The sequence below is a fragment of the Littorina saxatilis genome, linkage group LG14 (genome assembly GCF_037325665.1).
Source record: "Littorina saxatilis isolate snail1 linkage group LG14, US_GU_Lsax_2.0, whole genome shotgun sequence".
Lineage (NCBI taxonomy): Eukaryota > Metazoa > Mollusca > Gastropoda > Littorinimorpha > Littorinidae > Littorina > Littorina saxatilis.
The window spans coordinates 4,992,993-5,014,109 of record NC_090258.1 but is presented as its reverse complement, the minus strand read 5'-3'; the positions used below and the strand labels follow the sequence as shown (position 1 = coordinate 5,014,109).

At 41.1% G+C, this 21,117-nt stretch overlaps 1 protein-coding gene across 2 annotated transcripts in view; it reads right to left on the bottom strand.

The window, feature by feature from the left end:
• Positions 1 to 21,117, bottom strand: part of LOC138946945 (uncharacterized) — a 57,521-nt gene that overhangs the window by 19,982 nt on the left and 16,422 nt on the right. For both annotated transcript variants that reach the window (XR_011449477.1, XM_070318385.1), the window contains exons 8-10: positions 20,552 to 20,622; positions 19,306 to 19,328; positions 9,211 to 9,243 (exon numbers count right to left, since the gene is read on the bottom strand). Coding sequence is in view for 1 of the 2 variants with exons in the window: in XM_070318385.1 (XP_070174486.1) it covers positions 9,211 to 9,243; positions 19,306 to 19,328; positions 20,552 to 20,622 (127 nt within the window). In the remaining variant the exon portion in view is untranslated. The remainder of the gene's footprint in view (positions 1 to 9,210; positions 9,244 to 19,305; positions 19,329 to 20,551; positions 20,623 to 21,117) is intronic.

Genomic DNA, 21,117 nt, shown 5'->3' with positions numbered 1-21,117 from the left:
TGTAACCAACTTGATCTTCATTTACTAACTTACAAATAACCGAACTCAATCTCTGATTTAAAACCTTTGCCAAGATCTTATAATCTGTATTAAGTAGGGTAATTGGACGCCAATTATTAAGGTCTTCCCTGGGTAATTCTGTACTTTTTTGTAATAACTTAATTATTCCTTGTTTTTGCGTAAAAGACAAATTATTATTACGAAAGGCTTCATTAAACGAGTCTGTAATCATGCTCTTTAATCTATTCCAAAACATTTTAATACACTCTGTAGTGAGTCCGTCACTTCCAGGTGATGAACCATTTTTCATCATCTTTAATGCTGCTGCCACCTCTGCTTCCGTCAACATCCCTTCACATACATTACTATCTTCGTTCGTTAATTTAACCAATTCTTCTTCATCACAAAATTCCTTTGCTTCTGCCCTGATGCGTTCCTGACTTTCTGGACTTTTACCATACAAACATTTATAATACTGCACTTGTTCATTCAACACAAGAAATTGATCATCAACAATATCACCATTACTTGCCCTCACATGTGTCATCACATTATTTTGGGCTTGTACTTTTTCCAAATTCAAAAAATATTTCGTATTTCTTTCTCCTTCTTCTACCCACTTAGCTCTTGATCGTACATGAGCTCCTCTTGCTTTATCCATGGTCATTATTTCCAATTTCGATTTAACATTAAACATTTCTGCCTGCAATTTCTCATTATTAGGTTGTTCTGCACAATGTTTTTCCAACTGTTGCAACTTTGCTTGTAAATCTACAAATTCATTCTTCTGGCTTCTTGACCTTGATTTACCAAATTCTATACAAACCGATTTAATGTTTGATTTACATGTTTCCCATTGATCCTGAGCATTAGCACCCCTAGGCACATTATTACACATCTCCTCTATTAACGCATTCATTTTTTCAACAAATGCTTGATCTTTCAAATAGGAATTATTAAAGCGCCAGTAGCCTGGGCCCCGTACAAATTGGGAATCACACATTTCCACCAAAACCCCTCTGTGATCGGTATTTGCAACCGACACAATTTCACAACTTACACAGTTTGGAATAATGTCCTCTGTTACAAAGCAATAATCCAGTCGCCGTGCGATAAAAGGGTTACGTCTGCACCATGTATACTCTTTTTCCTCGCCATGCAACATTCTCCAAACATCACTCATATTCAGTCTAAATATTATATCTTTCAACAACTCAACTTCATTTTGTTTATGATTTTCACCAGCAATGATATCCAACTCATTTGACATAACTAAATTAAAATCTCCCATTAACAACACTTTTTCTTCCGTATACTTTAGCAACACTGAGTTCAACTTATTATAAAATCTTACTTTTTCTTGGCTTACATTTGGAGCATACATATTAACTACAATATACTCTTTATCTTCTTTTATAACAGAAATTACTAATATTCTATCATAACTCTTCAATAAACTCACTTCCCCTACAAAATGCTTTGAAACAAGGATAAGTTCTCCCCTGCTATTATGCGTTCCTTCACTATAAAACATCTTTCCATCCCATTGTTTTTCCCAAATAGACACGTCTTGTTCTGTTATGTGTGTTTCCTGCAGGCAGGCTATATCAACCTTCTGCTGCTTTAAAAAGGTAAACATTGCGTTTCTTTTTAATTTATTTTTTAAACCTCTGGTATTTAACGAGATCATACGTAAACGCTCCATCCCGACAAAAGAGATTTACCAACTCAGTCTTCGACCAAATTCACAAATCCTAACTCAAAATCGTAGAAACAAAGCCAAGACCGAACACCAAAAAGGATCTACTCAAGTTGACGCTCTGTCATCCCAAGACGTCACTGAACTCCTCGTTTTCGTCTTCGGATGCCGGTCCTCTTCCGTCCTCTTGTTGCTATGCTTTATTGCTCTCGAAATTTCTTCTTCAAACACGATTTTATTATTTCTATTGTTTTCAAAACGGCGGAGTTTGAAAGAAATTGATCCTGGATTACAATTTTAAAACCTGTATTTTGAGCAAAATAATAAAGCATACATGCGTGAAAAATTGCACGCAGCTAGATAGCACAATGATACACTGGCAGATAGTGTTGACACTTGTAATGAAACTAAAGTAGACTGAATATCACAGACGGGTAGGGTAACTTAAGATATGATAAGAGGTATGCGGAAGATCCATACATTGATTACCGGGGATGGGATTACATTTTACATTTTTCTCCTCTCTCTCTCTCTCACTCTCTCTCTCTCTCTCTCTCTCTCTCTCTCTCTCTCTCTCTCTCTCTCTCTCTCACTCTCTCTCTCTCTCTCTCTCTCTCTCTTTCCCTCTCTCTCATTCCCACTGCTCTCTCTCTCTTTCTCTCTCTCACTCTCTCTCACTCTCTCTCTCTCACTCTCTCTCTCACTCTCTCTCTCTTTCTCTCTCTCTCACTCTCTCTTTTTTTCTCTCTCTCTATCTCACTCTCTCTTTCTCTCACTCTCTCTTTCTCTCTCTCTCACTCTCTCTCTCTTTCTCTCTCTCTCTCTCACTATCTCTTTCTCTCTCTCTCTTTTTTCTCTCTATCTCTCTCTCTCTCTCACTCTCTCTCTCTCTCTCACTCTCTCTCTCTCTCTCTCTCTCTCTCTCTCTCTCTCTCTCTCTCTCTCTCATACATACACAGGCAATTAGCGACTGACACAACGGGTAGAGTATGTTATACAAATCACATTACTTGCCCTGAGATTGACTATGCATGTACATAAAACATAATATTCATCCTTTTTTTAAGACATTATCACCATACTTTCTGCTCACTTGATATGTCTCAATAAAGGCAATCTCTTCTTCGAGAGATTATTGATCAGAGAAAAAGAAAAACGTCCCTATTAACACAGACACGCTCTTGGAAAAAAATAAATAAAATGAGAACATCATTGCAGATGCTAGTGAACATTTTGTTAATAGTTCGGACACGATTTTCAGGTAGTCAGATTTACATGAGTATCTGTTTTGAAATATGTTTGCATTCGCTTAGGGGCATATTATAGCTGCGCAGAGTCAGCGGCACAGACGACGCTCTGCAGATTATCCCAGCCCGCTGCACGTTGCGTGAAAAGAAAACAGGCCAAGTACTCGTCATAATCCCTATCGCAGCATCAATAATATGCAGTGCGTCGTCTGTGCCGCTGGCTCTGCGCAGGTATATTCTGCCCTTTATAAGCACAGTTCTCTTAAGGTTAGACAATATTTTCAGGTAGTCAAGTTTACACGAGTCTCTGTGTTGAACTGTGTCTCACAGTCTCTCACAGACACAGTTTCATGCAGAAGCGAAAGACGTGTCAATATTGATCAAAGTTCACTTGAAACACAGTTTGTTCACCGCCTGCGTTTCGAGAAAACACATTGCTTTTGTAAAATGTGTCCTTGAGAAAGGTGACTAATGCCACGAAGCTTGACGAAAAAAGTCCCCAAACACATTCCTTTGGTTCCGAATGTTTATGGGATTCAAAAGGCCTCCCTGCGTCTTTCATTCGCTCAGTAGCACAGAATGCGATTTAACGATCACAAAACCTTGGTAGTTTGTGTAATTTGTACACGACGGCTTTGTTAGTGTGTATCGCCATAAAGCTTTAGCACCGTATATATATATCGTCACCATCATCACACCCATGACACTCGGATGGGAGCTTTGAGTGAGACAGAATGAGATGGACAGGAGTAGACTGTCCAATTGTTGTTTGTTCTTCTGCGAGCCAAGACGAACGTCCAGGAGCCAAGTAAGTCAGTACATCTCGCAACACGCTACTGTCGTGTCCTGTGATGGAGGTCAAGCCTGCACTTGTAGCTGTCTTTTGCCCGGGTGCCACAAGTTTTGACACATAACGTTTACGCCATCGTTTTCATGTTCGTAACGCACACCGTTGACCGTTTAGCGACATAAAGCTGTGATGACAAAGTTTGGTCTGAAATTGAGCAAGTCAAACTTCTGACCTCAGTCCTTCACTTACTGTGATTCGGTAAGACCAAGTGAGAGAAATTCACAGCTTTGAGTTTGAGCATTGTCTTCTACAATGTCGATCGGGGGAATGAGCGAGGAAGGCTCAGGTACTCTGAATGGCGAGCAGATACACTGTCGTAACTGCAAAATGCACTTTATTCGATAGCAGTTATATTGTCGTTTCGATAGAAATCAGATGCTTTGACACCGAGCCAGTGTTATACCCTCAACACTTTCCGTGACTTTACAAGTCATTCTCATACACAAATGTTATACGCAGGGCTCAGTCACTTCTACCGAGAACTTACCGTGGTAAGCTGGGCTACGGAGATGCATCAGCTCATGTGACTTAAAGTATCTTGCAGTTCATGGTTTTTTTCGGTATGGAAAGCTTTGCCACCAGCAGTGGATTTAAGCAACGTCATTTTTCAACTCAGTTCACGAGTGAGTTATTCTCGGCTTTTTATTTCGTGAACGCCAGAAGGTTCAATGTTTGGCAGTCATAGGATTCTGTTCATCTCTTGAACGAAACCTCATACGTCATCGATTCGATCTCCCCCTCGGTCGTAACCTCCTCCCCCTCGACCATATCCTCCTCGATCGTACCCTCCTCCTCTGTCATATCCTCCTCCTCCTCCTCCTCCTCGATCGTACCCTCCTCCTCTGTCATATCCTCCGCCTCCTCCTCCTCGATCGTACCCTCCTCCTCCTCCGCCTCCTCCTCCTCTATCATACCCTCCACCTCCTCTATCGTACCCTCCTCCTCCACGGTCATACCCTCCTCCCCCTCCTCGATCATATCCTCCTCCTTCTCTATCGTACCCTCCCCCGCGGTCATAGCTATCTCGCTGGTTGGGTGCGCGGTCGTATCCACTATAAGTGTTGATGTTAGGTCGATTCCGCTGGACGTTTCCACGATCATATCTGTTATCTCCGTCGTAGACCATCCGTTCAGTGACGCGTTCGGTGACGCGTTCGACTGGTAGGTCGGACCCCGGGTTGTCATAGCTGCCCGCTCGTCTGATTCGTCTGACGACCCGAGGCTGGTCATACTGTTCACCAGCGAACGAGTTGCGACGACGCAGGTCGTAACCTCGTGGTTGTGCTGGGTAATAGTTGGGTTGCCGGTCGTAAGGGCGACCTCGCGGCTGGTAATAGCCCTGATCCTGGCCCTCCGCAAGCACCCGAACGACCCTTCTCCTGATGACGTTAGGCTGCTGGGGCTGGGGGGGAGGGGCAGCAATTACTCTCCGTTGCAGGACGACTGGCTCCGGTTCACGGACCACAACGCGCCGTATTCTTTTTGGCTGCGGTGGTGGCTCTCTGACAACGACTCTCCGTCGTCGAGGGGGCGGGACGGGCGACCGGCGAACCGTCTTTCTAATCACTCTTTCTCTTACAGGTGACGGGCGTCGCCTTTCCACCGCCCTTTCCACTTCAACGATTCGCTTCGGTTCACGGGGCCTAACTTCACGGGGCCTTACTACTTCACGGGGCCTTACTACTTCACGGGGACTAGCGTCACGCCCCCTTAAGCCGAAACCAAATCCAAAACCCCCTCCACGTTGTTGGCGTTCAGACACGTTGACCTCTTCCACTTTTCTTGATCTTAGTCCCTGAACTTGTGTCGTCATTCGTGCTGGCTCTGATATTGCGGTGTGCTTTTCCACCGTCTCGAAAGTCTTTAACCCTGGCCCTTCTACCCCTTTTCTCCCTCCTCCCCCTCCGCTGAGAAACCTCTTCTTGTCCTCCAGCTGCATATTCGAGACTTCCATCTTGCGTTTTGAGGAGTTTTCCGAGGCCTTTCCGTACAGGGTGATGCCCTTGTTTAGTGTGACCGTTTGTGGGGCAGAGTGCCGACCTGCGAAGCACAGAAAATGACGTCATTTGCTACGGCTTCTGATTTGCTATCGAGAAAGGCTGACACGCAAGCGCCACTTTTATTTTCATGAACTTCAAGCTCCTTATACACATTTCTCTTCTAAGACAGAAGGATGGAATGGCCGGGCAAACAGATGTGCGAATTATACATGTATAAAAAATGGCGTTCTTTTGTCCTAGTTATCATTAACAGAACTGTTAGTCTCACAGGCGATTGCGTGTCTTCCCTTCCTGAGAAACAAAGCTAGCAAATCATGAGTTATAGCAAATAACATCATAGGTCTGTGCAGCGGATTTCTCCCTTCAGTGTTATTGTCGTTTGTAATAGTCCGCATAAATTTACATTCTGCGCATGAGATACCATGGCTTAGGAAGACTCTGGTTTAAAAGTAGCCCATACTCATCTGCCTCACGATACTTGCATGCTTCAACATCACGGGTTAATCTGCTTCTTAATAAAAAAAAATATTATTACTTTCGTCACATTTAGTATGAGCTGCACTGAGCTCCTCTAAATCTGTATTGATAAACAGGAAAACTTTACATGCTGCCAAAGAAACTGTTTCGAAATAGACAAAGCGCATAAATACGAGAGAATATATATTTTCTTCCTCGGTGTCTGTTTCTTTTGCCTTTAAACAGATAGCCATGTTGATAATCACGCAGGGCGCGTTATTAAATACTTTGTGTGTGCATCACATTCTGTCTTACTTTGCGCATAAAGACTGGCAGCAGGGCGCGTTATTTCAATACTTTGTGCGTGCATCACATTCTGTCTTACTTTGCGCATAAAGACTGGCAGCAGGGCGCGTTATTTCAATACTTTGTGTGTGCATCACATTCTGTCTTACTTTGCGCATAAAGACTGGCAGCAGGGCGCGTTATTTCAATACTTTGTGTGTGCATCACATTCTGTCTTACTCTGCGCATAAAGACTGGCAGCAGGGCGCGTTATTTCAATACTTTGTGCGTGCATCACATTCTGTCTTACTTTGCGCATACAGACTGGCAGCAGGGCGCGTTATTTCAATACTTTGTGTGTGCATCACATTCTGTCTTACTTTGCGCATAAAGACTGGCAGCAGGGCGCGTTATTTCAATACTTTGTGCGTGCATCACATTCTGTCTTACTTTGCGCATAAAGACTGGCAGCAGGGCGCGTTATTTCAATACTTTGTGTGTGCATCACATTCTGTCTTACTTTGCGCATAAAGACTGGCAGCAGGGCGCGTTATTTCAATACTTTGTGTGTGCATCACATTCTGTCTTACTTTGCGCATAAAGACTGGCAGCAGGGCGCGTTATTTCAATACTTTGTGTGTGCATCACATTCTGTCTTACTTTGCGCATAAAGACTGGCAGCAGGGCGCGTTATTTCAATACTTTGTGTGTGCATCACATTCTGTCTTACTTTGCGCATAAAGACTGGCAGCAGGGCGCGTTATTTCAATACTTTGTGTGTGCATCACATTCTGTCTTACTTTGCGCATAAAGACTGGCAGCAGGGCGCGTTATTTCAATACTTTGTGTGTGCATCACATTCTGTCTTACTTTGCGCATAAAGACTGGCAGCAGGGCGCGTTATTTCAATACTTTGTGTGTGCATCACATTCTGTCTTACTCTGCGCATAAAGACTGGCAGCAGGGCGCGTTATTTCAATACTTTGTGTGTGCATCACATTCTGTCTTACTTTGCGCATAAAGACTGGCAGCAGGGCGCGTTATTTCAATACTTTGTGTGTGCATCACATTCTGTCTTACTTTGCGCATAAAGACTGGCAGCAGGGCGCGTTATTTCAATACTTTGTGTGTGCATCACATTCTGTCTTACTTTGCGCATAAAGACTGGCAGCAGGGCGCGTTATTTCAATACTTTGTGCGTGCATCACATTCTGTCTTACTTTGCGCATAAAGACTGGCAGCAGGGCGCGTTATTTCAATACTTTGTGTGTGCATCACATTCTGTCTTACTCTGCGCATAAAGACTGGCAGCAGGGCGCGTTATTTCAATACTTTGTGTGTGCATCACATTCTGTCTTACTTTGCGCATAAAGACTGGCAGCAGGGCGCGTTATTTCAATACTTTGTGTGTGCATCACATTCTGTCTTACTTTGCGCATAAAGACTGGCAGCAGGGCGCGTTATTTCAATACTTTGTGCGGGCATCACATTCTGTCTTACTTTGCGCATACAGACTGGCAGCTGAGTATTGAAGCAAGTAGCTGGGGAGAAACAAGAGAAGTGCAAGGTTCAATGATATTTCAGGGATGCCTTTTGTTTCCTTGGTGTATTTTGCTGGTTGTTGAGTATTCAGCTGAATGTCCAGCAATTGATGACTAACAGAACAGTATTGATTGCGATACAGGACAGAGCTCTTAAAGTATCACATAAAACCTGTTTCTTATTGCGCATCCGTTTGCCTGACCAACCTTCGTTCATGTTAGCTTTGCACTTTCAAGCAGTTATGCAGAATTCTATGCATAAAGTACCCTGAGAAAATTAACCATTTCGAAACGTTCTCGTGCAGCCCAAAGCTTGTTAGCATACTGTGTTTATGAAAAGAATACACTCAAATACACAGGGTATGAGAACACACACACACACGCACACACACACACACACACACACACACACACACACACGCAAGCGCACGCAGGCATGCACGTATACGTATATGCGGCACACAGGAATTATTACGGGAGGGGGGAGGAGGTTACAAATACATATATTTGAGTATATATATGAACGGTACCTTATTTCCCGTGTAACTTGCCGTGTACTGAACAACAGATCCGCCATGACTTTTGCATCGGGGAAGACTATACCTCCACTTGAACACACACCTAAACTCTATAGCCTGGCTGTTTCCTGTCGGAGCGGGACCTTTTGCTCAATTCATTTCGCAGATGAACATAGGCCTGAGTTACGCAATGAAACCAGCAACAAAATGTCCCGCGCTGCACACACAGCAGCTGTAGAATTTTGGTATGTGTCAAAGTCGGTAGATAAGGCCCCCCCCCCCCCAAATAAAAGTCTGTTTACGGTAACATAGGCCAAAAAAATAGGGTCGGTAGGTCGGGATTTTTTCTCTTTTTTTTCTCAAAAAACCCCCCATATTTTTAAGTTATTTTACCAAAAAACAAAGACTATTTTTTCTCTTTTTTTTCTTCCCCCAAATGCCCAAAAAAAGTCTAGGGTCGCGCGAAAAAATAGGGTCGGTCGGGATACCGTAAACAGACTATTTTTTTTGCGGGGGGCTAATCTAATCCTAGGTAAAGGCCATGATGGATCCGTGGCAGGATACACGATCGTGACACAGGAAAGGGGGTGCCTTGAAAAGCAAAGGATACATACCTATAGGTGCGATGTTTGTCCTTCTCCGTGCAACTGTAGAAAAAGAAACATTTCTACATTATTTTATCTGCACTAACTACATGTTGATTTGTTGTTTGCTGATTACGGTGAATTATTTGTGTGGATCGTGATCTTTCCTGCGTGATTTTTGTCAGGGAAAGAAAAGTCGTCGAAGAAGACGATGCTTCCTTGTCAGCCTTCTCAACACACACACACACGCACACACACACACACACACACACACACACACACACACACACACACACACACACACACACACACACACACACACACCACAACACAAACACACAAACATTTACTTTAGTATTGATAAAATAAAAAGAGTACACTTTTAGAACCAAGAGATTTGCAATATTCTACACACTTGATCTAATTTTGTGTTTGAGCATTTTATTCCCTTCGGTGACGTTCTTTTTTAATACCGCAAGAAGAAATGTGTTTCCAATTGACAAGAACACTGTTATCTTGGGGTAAGAAACACACTGTATAAGGGTCATTCTCCAGAGCTGCATGTGTACATGTTGTGACATGCATGATTATAACGTATATTGATTCGCAATTAGAATGTATTCGCTTTACATTTCTTTTTTGTAACACTCCAGTTAGATAATGATGCAGACATTGTAAGTATTCAAATCCAGGTCCTAACCGTTGGTTTCCATGTTACGAAGTTGATGTACTTTGAAACCCTTGTCATTTACTGAACGTAGACAAACTAAACGAGCAAGTATTACAAATTATTTCTCTGCAGGCAAAGTATATAATGTGACCCTCCACCACGGAATGAGTCGCATGTCACCTTTGCATGATTTTCATATTTGTAAATTTTCCTAAAGAGTTTCTTATGCTCTATCCAGTGGTGAAAACCGTTTTAGAAAAGAGCGAAAACTGTTTGAGTTATGAGCCTGTGACTAAGGTGACCCTCACACTGTTACCAGACACTCCCCGGACTTATATTAAGCCTAGCGCAGAACCGCGCGAGGTGACATGCGACTCATTTCGTGGTGGAGGGTCATATATATGGTATTTATTAATAAAATCAATTTGTGTGGTTAAAATGTCTCAGTTAAGTAAAGAAATATCACCTTCGTAACATGGTTTTCCTTGGTACACAGCGGCCTTGGAGAATAACCCATTGCATATAGGTAAAGCATATCGTAAAAACTACACGTCCTCTGGTATGTTTTTCTATTTTCCCGGCAAGACTGTGAATCGAGACTGGGGTAGTGATGTGTGTGTGTTTGTGTGTGTGTATGTATGTGTGTGTGTGTGTGTGTGTGTGTGTGTGTGTGTGTGTGTGTGTGTGTGTGTGTGTGCGTATGTGCGTACGCGCGTGTGTGCGTGCGTGAGTTGACCGATTCCCAGAAAACCACTGAATAGATTTTCAGAAAGCTTTACAAATGCATCCATGTGAATCAGAACACGAATTTTTGTCATGCTTTTCGATAAATATCTTTGATGACCCGGCTTTTATTATATTTAGTCAAGTTTTGACTAAATATTTTAACATCGAGGAGGAATCGAAACGAGGGTCGTGGTGTATGTGCGTGTGTCTGTCTGTCTGTCTGTCTGTCTGTGTGTGTGTGTGTGTGTAGAGCGATTCAGACTAAACTACTGGACCGATCTTTATGAAATTTGACATGAGAGTTCCTGGGTATAAAATCCCCGAACGTTTTTTTCTTTTTTTTGATAAATGTCTTTGATGACGTCATATCCGGCTTTTCGTGAAAGTTGAGGCGGCACTGTCACGCCCTCATTTTTCAACCAAATTGGTTGAAATTTTGGTCAAGTAATTTTCGACGAAGCCCGGACTTCGGTATTGCATTTCAGTGTGGTGGCTTAAAAATTAATTAATGACTTTGGTCATTAAAAATCTGAAAATTGTAAAAAAAAAAAAAAATTTATAAAACGATCCAAATTTACGTTTATCTTATTCTCCATTATTTGCTGATTCCAAAAACATATAAATATGTTATATTTGGATTAAAATCAAGCTCTGAAAATTAAATATATAAAAATTATTATCAAAATTTTTGTTTCGAAATCAATTTAAAAACACTTTCATCTTATTCCTTGTCGGTTCCTAATTCCAAAAACATATAGATATCATATGTTTGGATTAAAAACACGCTCAGAAAGTTAAAACGAAGAGAGGTACAGAAAAGCGTGCTATCCTTCTCAGCGCAACGAATACCCCGCTCTTCTTGTCAATTCCACGGGCACTGCCTTTGCCACGGGCGGTGGAGTGACGATGCTACGAGTATACGGTCTTGCTGCGTTGCGTTGCGTTCAGTTTCATTCTGTGAGTTCGACAGCTACTTGACTAAATATTGTATTTTCGCCTTACGCGACTTGTTTTTAAACAAAGTCGAGGCGTCACTGACACTGTGCATGTGGTGACCTCATTTTTCAATTTGAAATTCTGATCGAACAATCTTTGACCCGGTCCAGACTATGGGATTGCATTTCAGCTTGGAAGCTTAAACAGTTTTTAGATAATTTGTTGATTAAAATTCTATTCTAATTAGAATGAGATTTTAAAAATATACTAATAAATGATTGCATTGTATTGTTTATATTTTCTGAATTCAAAAAATATATGGATCTATCTATACTTCATAGTTACTCTGAATTTTTGCTCAAAAGAAAAAAAGACTCGGTCCTTTGTTCGCAGGCTTTGTGACAACCACCGCGACCCGCCTCGGTCTTCTTGTTTCGGCTAGCCTTGCCTTACTAGTCTCGATGATCACTATTGATCTTTCACTTTCAAGCCGATAGATCGACTAAATGTGTTGATAATGCTTCACGTGGCCTTTAAGTAATAAGAGAGGAGTTGCATTGCAGATTGACTAAATGTGTTGATAATGCTTCACGTGGCCTTTAAGTAATAAGAGAGGAGTTGCATTGCAGATTGACTAAATGTGTTGATAATGCTTCACGCGGCCTAGAGAGGAGTTGCATTGCAGATTTTTTCCATCCATCCTGTGTAACAACCATACACTTCCAAGGATGTGTCCAGGATTTTAAATATAGGTTAAGCAGGCCTTAAAGTGGCGAGTATTTTACTCGCCATTGCGAGAAGAAACATGTAACTGGCGAGTATAAATATCTACTCGCCAAATGCGAGTAAAGTAGTGAAACAAATTGTTGGTTTGCCCGTTTGGCTAGTAAAGTTTGCTCTCTGCATGGCTGGTAAAATTTCAGAATCACTAGCCAAAGGCGAGTACACCATTTGTTGGACTTTCAGCGCTATTAAGACCTTATTCGACTGAGGGATGTACCAAATATCAGTAGCTTGGCTGCTTCCACTGAGGGATGTACCAAATATCAGTAGCTTGGCTGCTTCCACTGAGGGATGTACCAAATATCAGTAGCTTGGCTGCTTCCAATACATAGTAGTAATGAATAGGAGTGTGTGTGTGTGTGTGTGTGTGTGTGTGTGTGTGTGTGTGTGTGTGTGTGTGTGTGTGTGTGTGTGTGTGTGTGTGTTTGCAGATTGACACATGTGTAAGGAAATGTATCCAGAAAAATCCCAATATGTACATAAAGCATCCCAGGCTGTGTTAGTTTTGCTATGTGTCTAAGCAGAAGATTGCAGTTATCTTTTGGGGTTAATCACCTGGACGGAGCTACGGAGATTTACAAGACGCATTATTAAGGAAGAATGATGTATATTAAATGTTTAATGAATAAATCGGGACTGTTTACACATGATTTGACTGAGAGGGCATTGATTGTTTGTATTAAATAAAGTGTATTATGGTTAACATGTTGATGACAAACCAGCTAAGTGATTGCTACAGCAGATTTTGGTTCGCCACGTGGGGCAAGAAAGGCAGCCCTGAAACTGGCGAGTATTTTACTCGCCATGGCGAGTAGAAACATGTAACTGACGAGTAGAAATGTTCATCTACTCGCCAAATGCGAGTAAAGTTGCTGAAACAAATGTTTGGTTTGGCGAGTAAAATTTGCTCTCTGGCTAGTAAATTTTGAGAAGCACTAGTGCACCATTATTTGGACTTTTAGGGCTGAAATGGGATAAGTATTGATACATCTTGAATGCGATTTGCGCCTTCAGATGTTTATTGTCTAAGCAAGTTTACACCCCAGTATTCGCTTCTTTCCCCCCCCCCCCCCCCCCCCCAAGATGTTATGAAAATTCTTGTCGTGTACTGTTCATGCGTAATCTGGCATCTCAGCAGAGACACTTTTCAGCCTTCGACGTTGAGTGTATATGCTGCAGAAGCAGAGCAGGAATCGTTCATGGATTTATCACAATGGGTGACATTTGGTGATACTTTGAAGCTCAACATATTGTGTTAAGAAAGTGCTGCAAGAGAGTGTCTCCCTGTAGAGGTCAGATTGAAAATGTGTAGATTACAATGGTTTTTTTTTTTTAAAGTTACACCCATTGCACATGATCTCCCCTCCCCTCCACCTGTCGCTTCATTTTGCTCGAAGATGACTTAGAAAAGAAGATCCAATAGTTTCGGTATCTGCAAACGATTTAAGATATACAGCACTCATACGTATCTCTTTCGAGCACAAGCATCAGAATATGACTTGAAATACAGTCCGAAAACATGTATTACCAGATGAAGAGATATGGAAACGAAAGAGAAAAAGGGAGGTAGAGTGGAGAGAGAGAAAAGAAAGCTTTGTAGTGGAGAGAGAGGAAAGAGAGCTTTGTAGTGGGGAGAGAGGAAAGAGAGCTTTGTAGTGGGGAGAGAGAGGAAAGCTTTGTAGTGGGGAGAGAGGAAAGAGAGCTTTGTAGTGGGGAGAGAGGAAAGAGAGCTTTGTAGTGGGGAGAGAGGAAAGAGAGCTTTGTAGTGGAGAGAGAGGAAAGAGAGCTTTGTAGTGGGGAGAGAGGAAAGAGAGCTTTGTAGTGGGGAGAGAGAGGAAAGCTTTGTAGTGGAGAGAGAGGAAAGAGAGCTTTGTAGTGGGGAGAGAGGAAAGAGAGCTTTGTAGTGGGGAGAGAGAGAAAAGAAAGTGGGGAGAGAGGAAAGAAAGCTTTGTAGTGGGGAGAGAGAGGAAAGCTTTGTAGTGGGGAGAGAGGAAAGCTTTGTAGTGGGGAGAGAGGAAAGAAAGCTTTGTAGTGGAGAGAGAGGAAAGAGAGCTTTGTAGTGGGGAGAGAGGAAAGAGAGCTTTGTAGTGGGGAGAGAGAGAAAAGAAAGTGGGGAGAGAGGAAAGAAAGCTTTGTAGTGGGGAGAGAGAGGAAAGCTTTGTAGTGGGGAGAGAGAGGAAAGAAAGCTTTGTAGTGGGGAGAGAGAGGAAAGCTTTGTAGTGGGGAGAGAGGAAAGAAAGCTTTGTAGTGGAGAGAGAGGAAAGAAAGCTTTGTAGTGGAGAGAGAGGAAAGAAAGCTTTGTAGTGGGGAGAAAGGAAAGAAAGCTTTGTAGTGGAGAGAGAGGAAAGAAAGCTTTGTAGTGGAGAGAGAGGAAAGAAAGCTTTGTAGTGGGGAGAGAGGAAAGAAAGCTTTGTAGTGGGGAGAGAGGAAAGAAAGCTTTGTAGTGGAGAGAGAGGAAAGAAAGCTTTGTAGTGGGGAGAGAGGAAAGAAAGCTTTGTAGTGGAGAGAGAGGAAAGAAAGCTTTGTAGTGGGGAGAGAGGAAAGAAAGCTTTGTAGTGGGGAGAGATAGAGACAGGGAGGCAGAGAGAAAGAGATTATTGCACACACTCCTAGTTATATGGTCGCCATAGCAGTGTTTCTTTTTCGATCTTCCTGGTTATACCCTATATAAATAGTCATCAAATGCAACACTCACAGTTACAAGAACAAGATTCAGTACTTACAAATGTACAACTAGTAAAAATAAAAACGTTACACATGCAACAAAAAGTGTACGTGCAAGTTCAAACTGCTTTAGATTCCACAACTTCAAATTTTGATTTCTAACAACGTGCCAAGGAAACCATGTGCAGGCGACCATATAAAACTGGGGTCAGTTACGAGCCTCAACAGAAGAACCTGACAGAACACAGCAGAAGTAGTATCGATCTAAAAGCACACACACATTTCAAGCAAGAAACGAACCAAAAGCACAGACATTTGTGACAAGATTTATTTTGGCTGAGTTTGCTCTTTTTTTCTTTACAATAAATGAGTTGGCATACGAAATTAAAACGAGTGACGAAAAAAATAATCATCAACCTGGAAAACTTATACAGCCAACGAAAAAATGGGTTTAATACACGTTTTATAACTTCGAAGTCGAACCTTTTCGAACAAAAACGGTATGTGCTGACGCTAAATGTATCACAGACTTGTTTACATACTTTTCAAGACAAATGTTTATAGCACTTTTTATCTCGTTCATGCAATAATATCCTCAGCGAATCTTTCCTTAGTCTTCGTGTTTGTCATGACTCCATTTAACAATAGCTTTGCAAACTTTATACTTTTCTGTAAAAACAGTTTCTATTTACCTTTTGAGTTCTTCGTCATATATAAATCGTTATGTCTCATTTTCTAATTGTGTTATGCTTTACCCAACCTCCTGAATGTAACTCAGCTGGGCTAATGGTGGCTTTCAAACAAAACAAACCTCACATAATGCTTCTGTCAGCAGGCTGGCTTTTGTTTGTAGCTAATCTTTAAACATCTAATCTAATCTTCGCTGTTAGTTTTCCGTGTTTGAATGTTGTTTTGCTTTTAGTTTTCAGTTCTGTCACAAAAAGTATGTCGATATTTCCCCCTTGAACCTTGTCACATGTCAAGCCTTATATGGAAAGATAAGTAACATTTATTCTTATTTATAAAACGCATTTTTTATGTTAAAAAAATAATGGAAGATTGCACTACAGTTAGAGAACTATGATGTTACATATTTGTTGAAAATGATTTCAGAAAGTGATGTTTTCGGGGGGCTTTGATGATGCATTTACTACTGAGCAAAGTTGCTTTACACGAGATAATGTGGAACGTTGCTGTTTTAACTATCATATCAGTGACTTGACAATTTACTTATCTAGTGTCAGTTTAGTATCAGTATAATAAATATCACAGCTTTTTAACGAAAAGGGTCGCATGTAAAAGTAACAGAAAGATGGATGAAGCTAAACAAAACAAAATCTAACCGTTTTATCCACAGAAACACTATACTGTCTCCGAGGGAGATTATGAAAGGCTTATCAAAATATGTACATGATCGTATGAAAAAAAAGACAAGACATAAGAGATCTCCTCACATAGCATCCCTGGCACGCTTCTGAATGATACATTTAAAGAAAAACCCTGAACGTTCAAACCTCAACTTACAGCACACTTGTACAAACACAGCACAGATTGTGTAAAAAATAAAAAAAGTAAACTGGACATAAAACCTCCCAGAACTATAATCAAAAACTAAAAAAATAAAAATAAAAAAGGCTTTAGCCAAGGATCGACGTAAAAACGACAGGTGGAAAAGATCCCTGAATTCCTACACAAGTTTTCTCTGTCAAAATCCTAAAGTCTGTTACTTTAAAAAAAAAAGAGTAAAAAAAACATCAGCAATATCTTATAACAAAATGTGTTTGCCAAAAAGCGCTTTACCTTCTTGCACCTACATTGCTAATTTTTCCGTTCACTTAAAAAGACTGATTGCTTGAAGTTTATAATTAGTTTGAACAACCTGCTCATTTTTTAATATCGTCTACAATGCCACTTCGTGCATTTACGCATATATATCAAGCCACCCTTACCTGGTCTTTAACTGTCCAAAAAAATACGGTCAGAAACATATCTTCCTCGCGGCAAAATACAGACTTATCAGTGATCAACGAAATAGTCATTTATGCAAAAAGCATGCATGTATCACTGATAGGCTGAACAAATGGATGCTAAGAGTTCACTGCTATGGCGACCGTCACTAGTAGTGTAACGAAGGCAGTGTGCTCTTTTTCTCTCTCTCGCTCTCGCTTTCGCCCTCCCCCGGGTGAAGGTCACAGGAGAAGATGGAATGACGTCAGTGGTAGGTAAAGTAATTTGAGCCGTCATCATAAAATGTCAGATTACTGTTATATGCTGCAACAAAAAACAGAACACGTGTGAGGGGTTGTAACTGTTTATTTCATAAACGGGTTATGAATGACACTTGTTTTAATGTACACACAGTCGGTTCAGAGGTTCTAGTTGAAGTGTCAGACATATAGCGCTATGTCAAAGGTAAAGATCTGCTGGTTTGAAACCCTGTCAAATCACGCGGATACGGTTTCGTGATTCACACTTTCAGTTTCATAACAGTTACATATATTCATAAATTAACAGACACTTCAGTTTCAAAGTATCCAGTTACATTTTCATAAAATAACAGACACTTCAGTTTCAAAGTGTCTCTTCAACTGCATTGAAGTATTATTCCTTGGAGACAAACAATTTTATGTTGCATTCTACTGCATAGTACTCGGAGTCACTTCGCGATTGGAGAAACAGTGTGATGAAAGAAAACCAGCAGAAATTGCCTTTGACAGAGAAAAACTGTGTTAATTTCAGTTAAACATTTGATTAAAAAAGACAGTCTTCTTCGCATTTTGGAATAATGTAATTGATATCTCATTTATCAAATACTTCATGAAGACTATAATCAGTTCAAAAATCAAAATCTTGCTTCGAATCGACGTTAGGGTCACGTGGCAGAAGACGAAGAAGACAAAAAGCGAGCAAAAACTGGAACGAATTTATTATGCTTCGCAGACTGCATATCTATTCAGAAGAAATTACATTTACGTACGTCTTTGATTTTCTTCAAGTTTTCGACCAAAACCTCTCAACACGAGTGTACATGCCTTAATATTTACTTTTCAGGTGGTGCATTGCAAAAACACAAAAAACGCCAAGCCGCATGCCACGAAGCGTATTTGAAAATAAAAGCTTTATCGTTGAGCGTAGTGCAAAAGATGCTAAAAGTTCTCTTTTTTTCAGGAAAGAATTGGGTACATCTTTCAACGGATTTAACAAAGCAGGGCGATGTGATAGGGGCATATTTCCTGGGATGAAATTTCAAGCAATATGAAAGACCCTTTAGATCTTGACTCTAAGATGGTGTTTTGCCGTGTAATTCCGATTGAAACTGGCTGTCTTCAGAAGCATAACAAAATCGCGTTAGAACCGTTCCGCAGCTTACCGGCATTTTCAATAGTACCCGTATCCACCACCACCTCCGTATCCAAAATCACCCATATAACCTAGATGTGAAAAGGGAATGCAAATCTTCATCACCTTGGTACAGATTTGTATTCAGGTCATAAGTCAGCAGGGATTTTGTGGCAATATTTTTGTAAAAACTTTTTTTTGTCTTTTTCTCTTTGACTTTTGGGAAGACGCTTAAGCGTGCCCTTTTAATCGATAAACAATAACATTATATAATCTTATTTTATTGGTTTATTTTGTGTGTCTGTGTTTGCATTTTGGTTCTTCTTTTATTGTTGAGTATAATGACTACCTTCCTCTTGTCAGATTGCGGAAGAAACATAAAACTAACTAATACATTTAATTTTTTTAAATCCTAATTTGTTGTTTTGTTGTTGTTGTTGTTGTTGTTGTTGTTGTTGTTGTGTACACAGATTGATAGGTGCAATACATTTGGTTGAATATTATGATGCAGATTGTTAGTGCTTAAATATGATGGCAGTATGTTGAGTCAGTGTATCATGTTTAACAAGCGGTTTGTGAACAAACTGCCTTATAACTTTTAATGACTCCCCTTGTTCAGCTTAGATTCTGTTTGCCTTAGACAGATACCACAATGCAATCTATTTAATTAGTCCTTTGTGCAAGATTTGTATGAAATCTATGATGAAGTATACATTACCACGCAATTATGTAAATCAGTGCATCTGGGTTAAGTACAGACATTAAATACAATTATACATTGAGTAAACATCTCTCTCTCTCTCTCTCTCTCTCTCTCTCTCTCTCTCTCTCTCTCTCTCTCCGTCTGTCTGTCTGTCTGTCCCCTCTCTCTCTCTCTCTCTCTCTCTCTCTCTCTCTCTCTCTCTCTCTCTCTCTCTCTCTCTCTACGTTGTTCTCTTAACAATACCCTCTCTACTTAGCAAGAACATTATCTCTACATTTTTACTTTCGTGGAATGAAAATCTTACCTCTACCCATCGGAGGTCCTCCCCTAGAAAAACAAAACAAAACAAAACACGTTTTAGTCTAAATGTGAAAGAAAATGGCTGAGTAGGAAGGGAGATAATTATGGTGACTAAATGTTGCTGAGCTCGTATGATTTTCTTCGTTGGTGCTACCATCGATGAAACGCACATATGGTTTGTTACTTTTTAATATGCATAGATATATCATTTTGTAATTAACGTAACAGGCAGTCGTGTGATGCACAGTGACAGTTAGTAAGATGTTCAAGGTACTCTCTGCCTGAAGATGTTTTTCAACGCACATCTACAACAAGACAAATGTCACGCAGTCGTGTGATGCACAGCTAGTAAAACGTTCAAGGTACTCTCTGCCTGAAGATGTTTTTCAACGCACATCCACAACAAGACAAATGTCACGCAGTCGTGTGATGCACAGCAAGTAAAACGTTCAAGGTACTCTCTGCCTGAAGATGTTTTTCAACGCACATCCACAACAAGACAAATGTCACGCAGTCGTGTGATGCACAGCTAGTAAAACGTTCAAGCTACTCTCTGCCTGAAGATGTTTTTCAACGCACATCCACAACAAGACAAATGTCACGCAGTCGTGTGATGCACAGCTAGTAAAACGTTCAAGCTACTCTCTGCCTGAAGATGTTTTTCAACGCACATCCACAACAAGACAAATGTCACGCAGTCGTGTGATGCACAGCTAGTAAAACGTTCAAGCTACTCTCTGCCTGAAGATGTTTTTCAACGCACATCCACAACAAGACAAATGTCACGCAGTCGTGTGATGCACAGCTAGTAAAACGTTCAAGGTACTCTCTGCCTGAAGATGTTTTTCAACGCACATCCACAACAAGACAAATGTCACGCAGTCGTGTGATGCACAGCTAGTGAAACGTTCAAGCTACTCTCTGCCTGAAGATGTTTTTCAACGCACATCCACAACAAGACAAATGTCACGCAGTCGTGTGATGCACAGCTAGTAAGATGTTCAAGGTACTCTCTGCCTGAAGATGTTTTTCAACGCACATCTACAACAAGACAAATGTCACGCAGTCGTGTGATGCACAGCTAGTAAAACGTTCAAGGTACTCTCTGCCTGAAGATGTTTTTCAACGCACATCCACAACAAGACAAATGTCACGCAGTCGTGTGATGCACAGCAAGTAAAACGTTCAAGGTACTCTCTGCCTGAAGATGTTTTTCAACGCACATCCACAACAAGACAAATGTCACTCACATTCCCATTTGTGGCATGGGCTGGTAATGATGGACGACCGGAGGACTTTGGTAGCTCATTGGCATGGAACGCTGTGACACCACAGAAACATACATGCATTACTATCAGTAAGTTAGATCTACGAACCTTGCAAGAGCATCCACTAAAGTCCTAAGGATAAAATTCTTTTGGTGTCATGTTTAAAAACAAAATTCACATTTGGGGTTAGAACTCACACATATAAGACTAGATGAATACCCGCTTCGCCGGGTACCCGGCTTTGCCGGGAAGAAGTAGAGCCGAATACCCGCTTTGCTGGGTGTACGCCGGCTTTGCCGGCGCACCGTACGAAGGAAGGGAGATAAACGCGCAAAACACTGGAGAAGATAAGGAAGAGTTACTGGGAATAGATGTACAGAAAAATCAGAAAAACCAAAATCGGTTCAGCGCTGCGCGCTGAGAGCACGTGTTGAAAATTTTCATCGACCAGATTGTGTCCGGGGTCTACCTGAATATGCCCACCAAATTTGAAGCAGATCCATCGAGAACTTTGGCCGTGCATGGCGAACACACAGACAGACAGACAG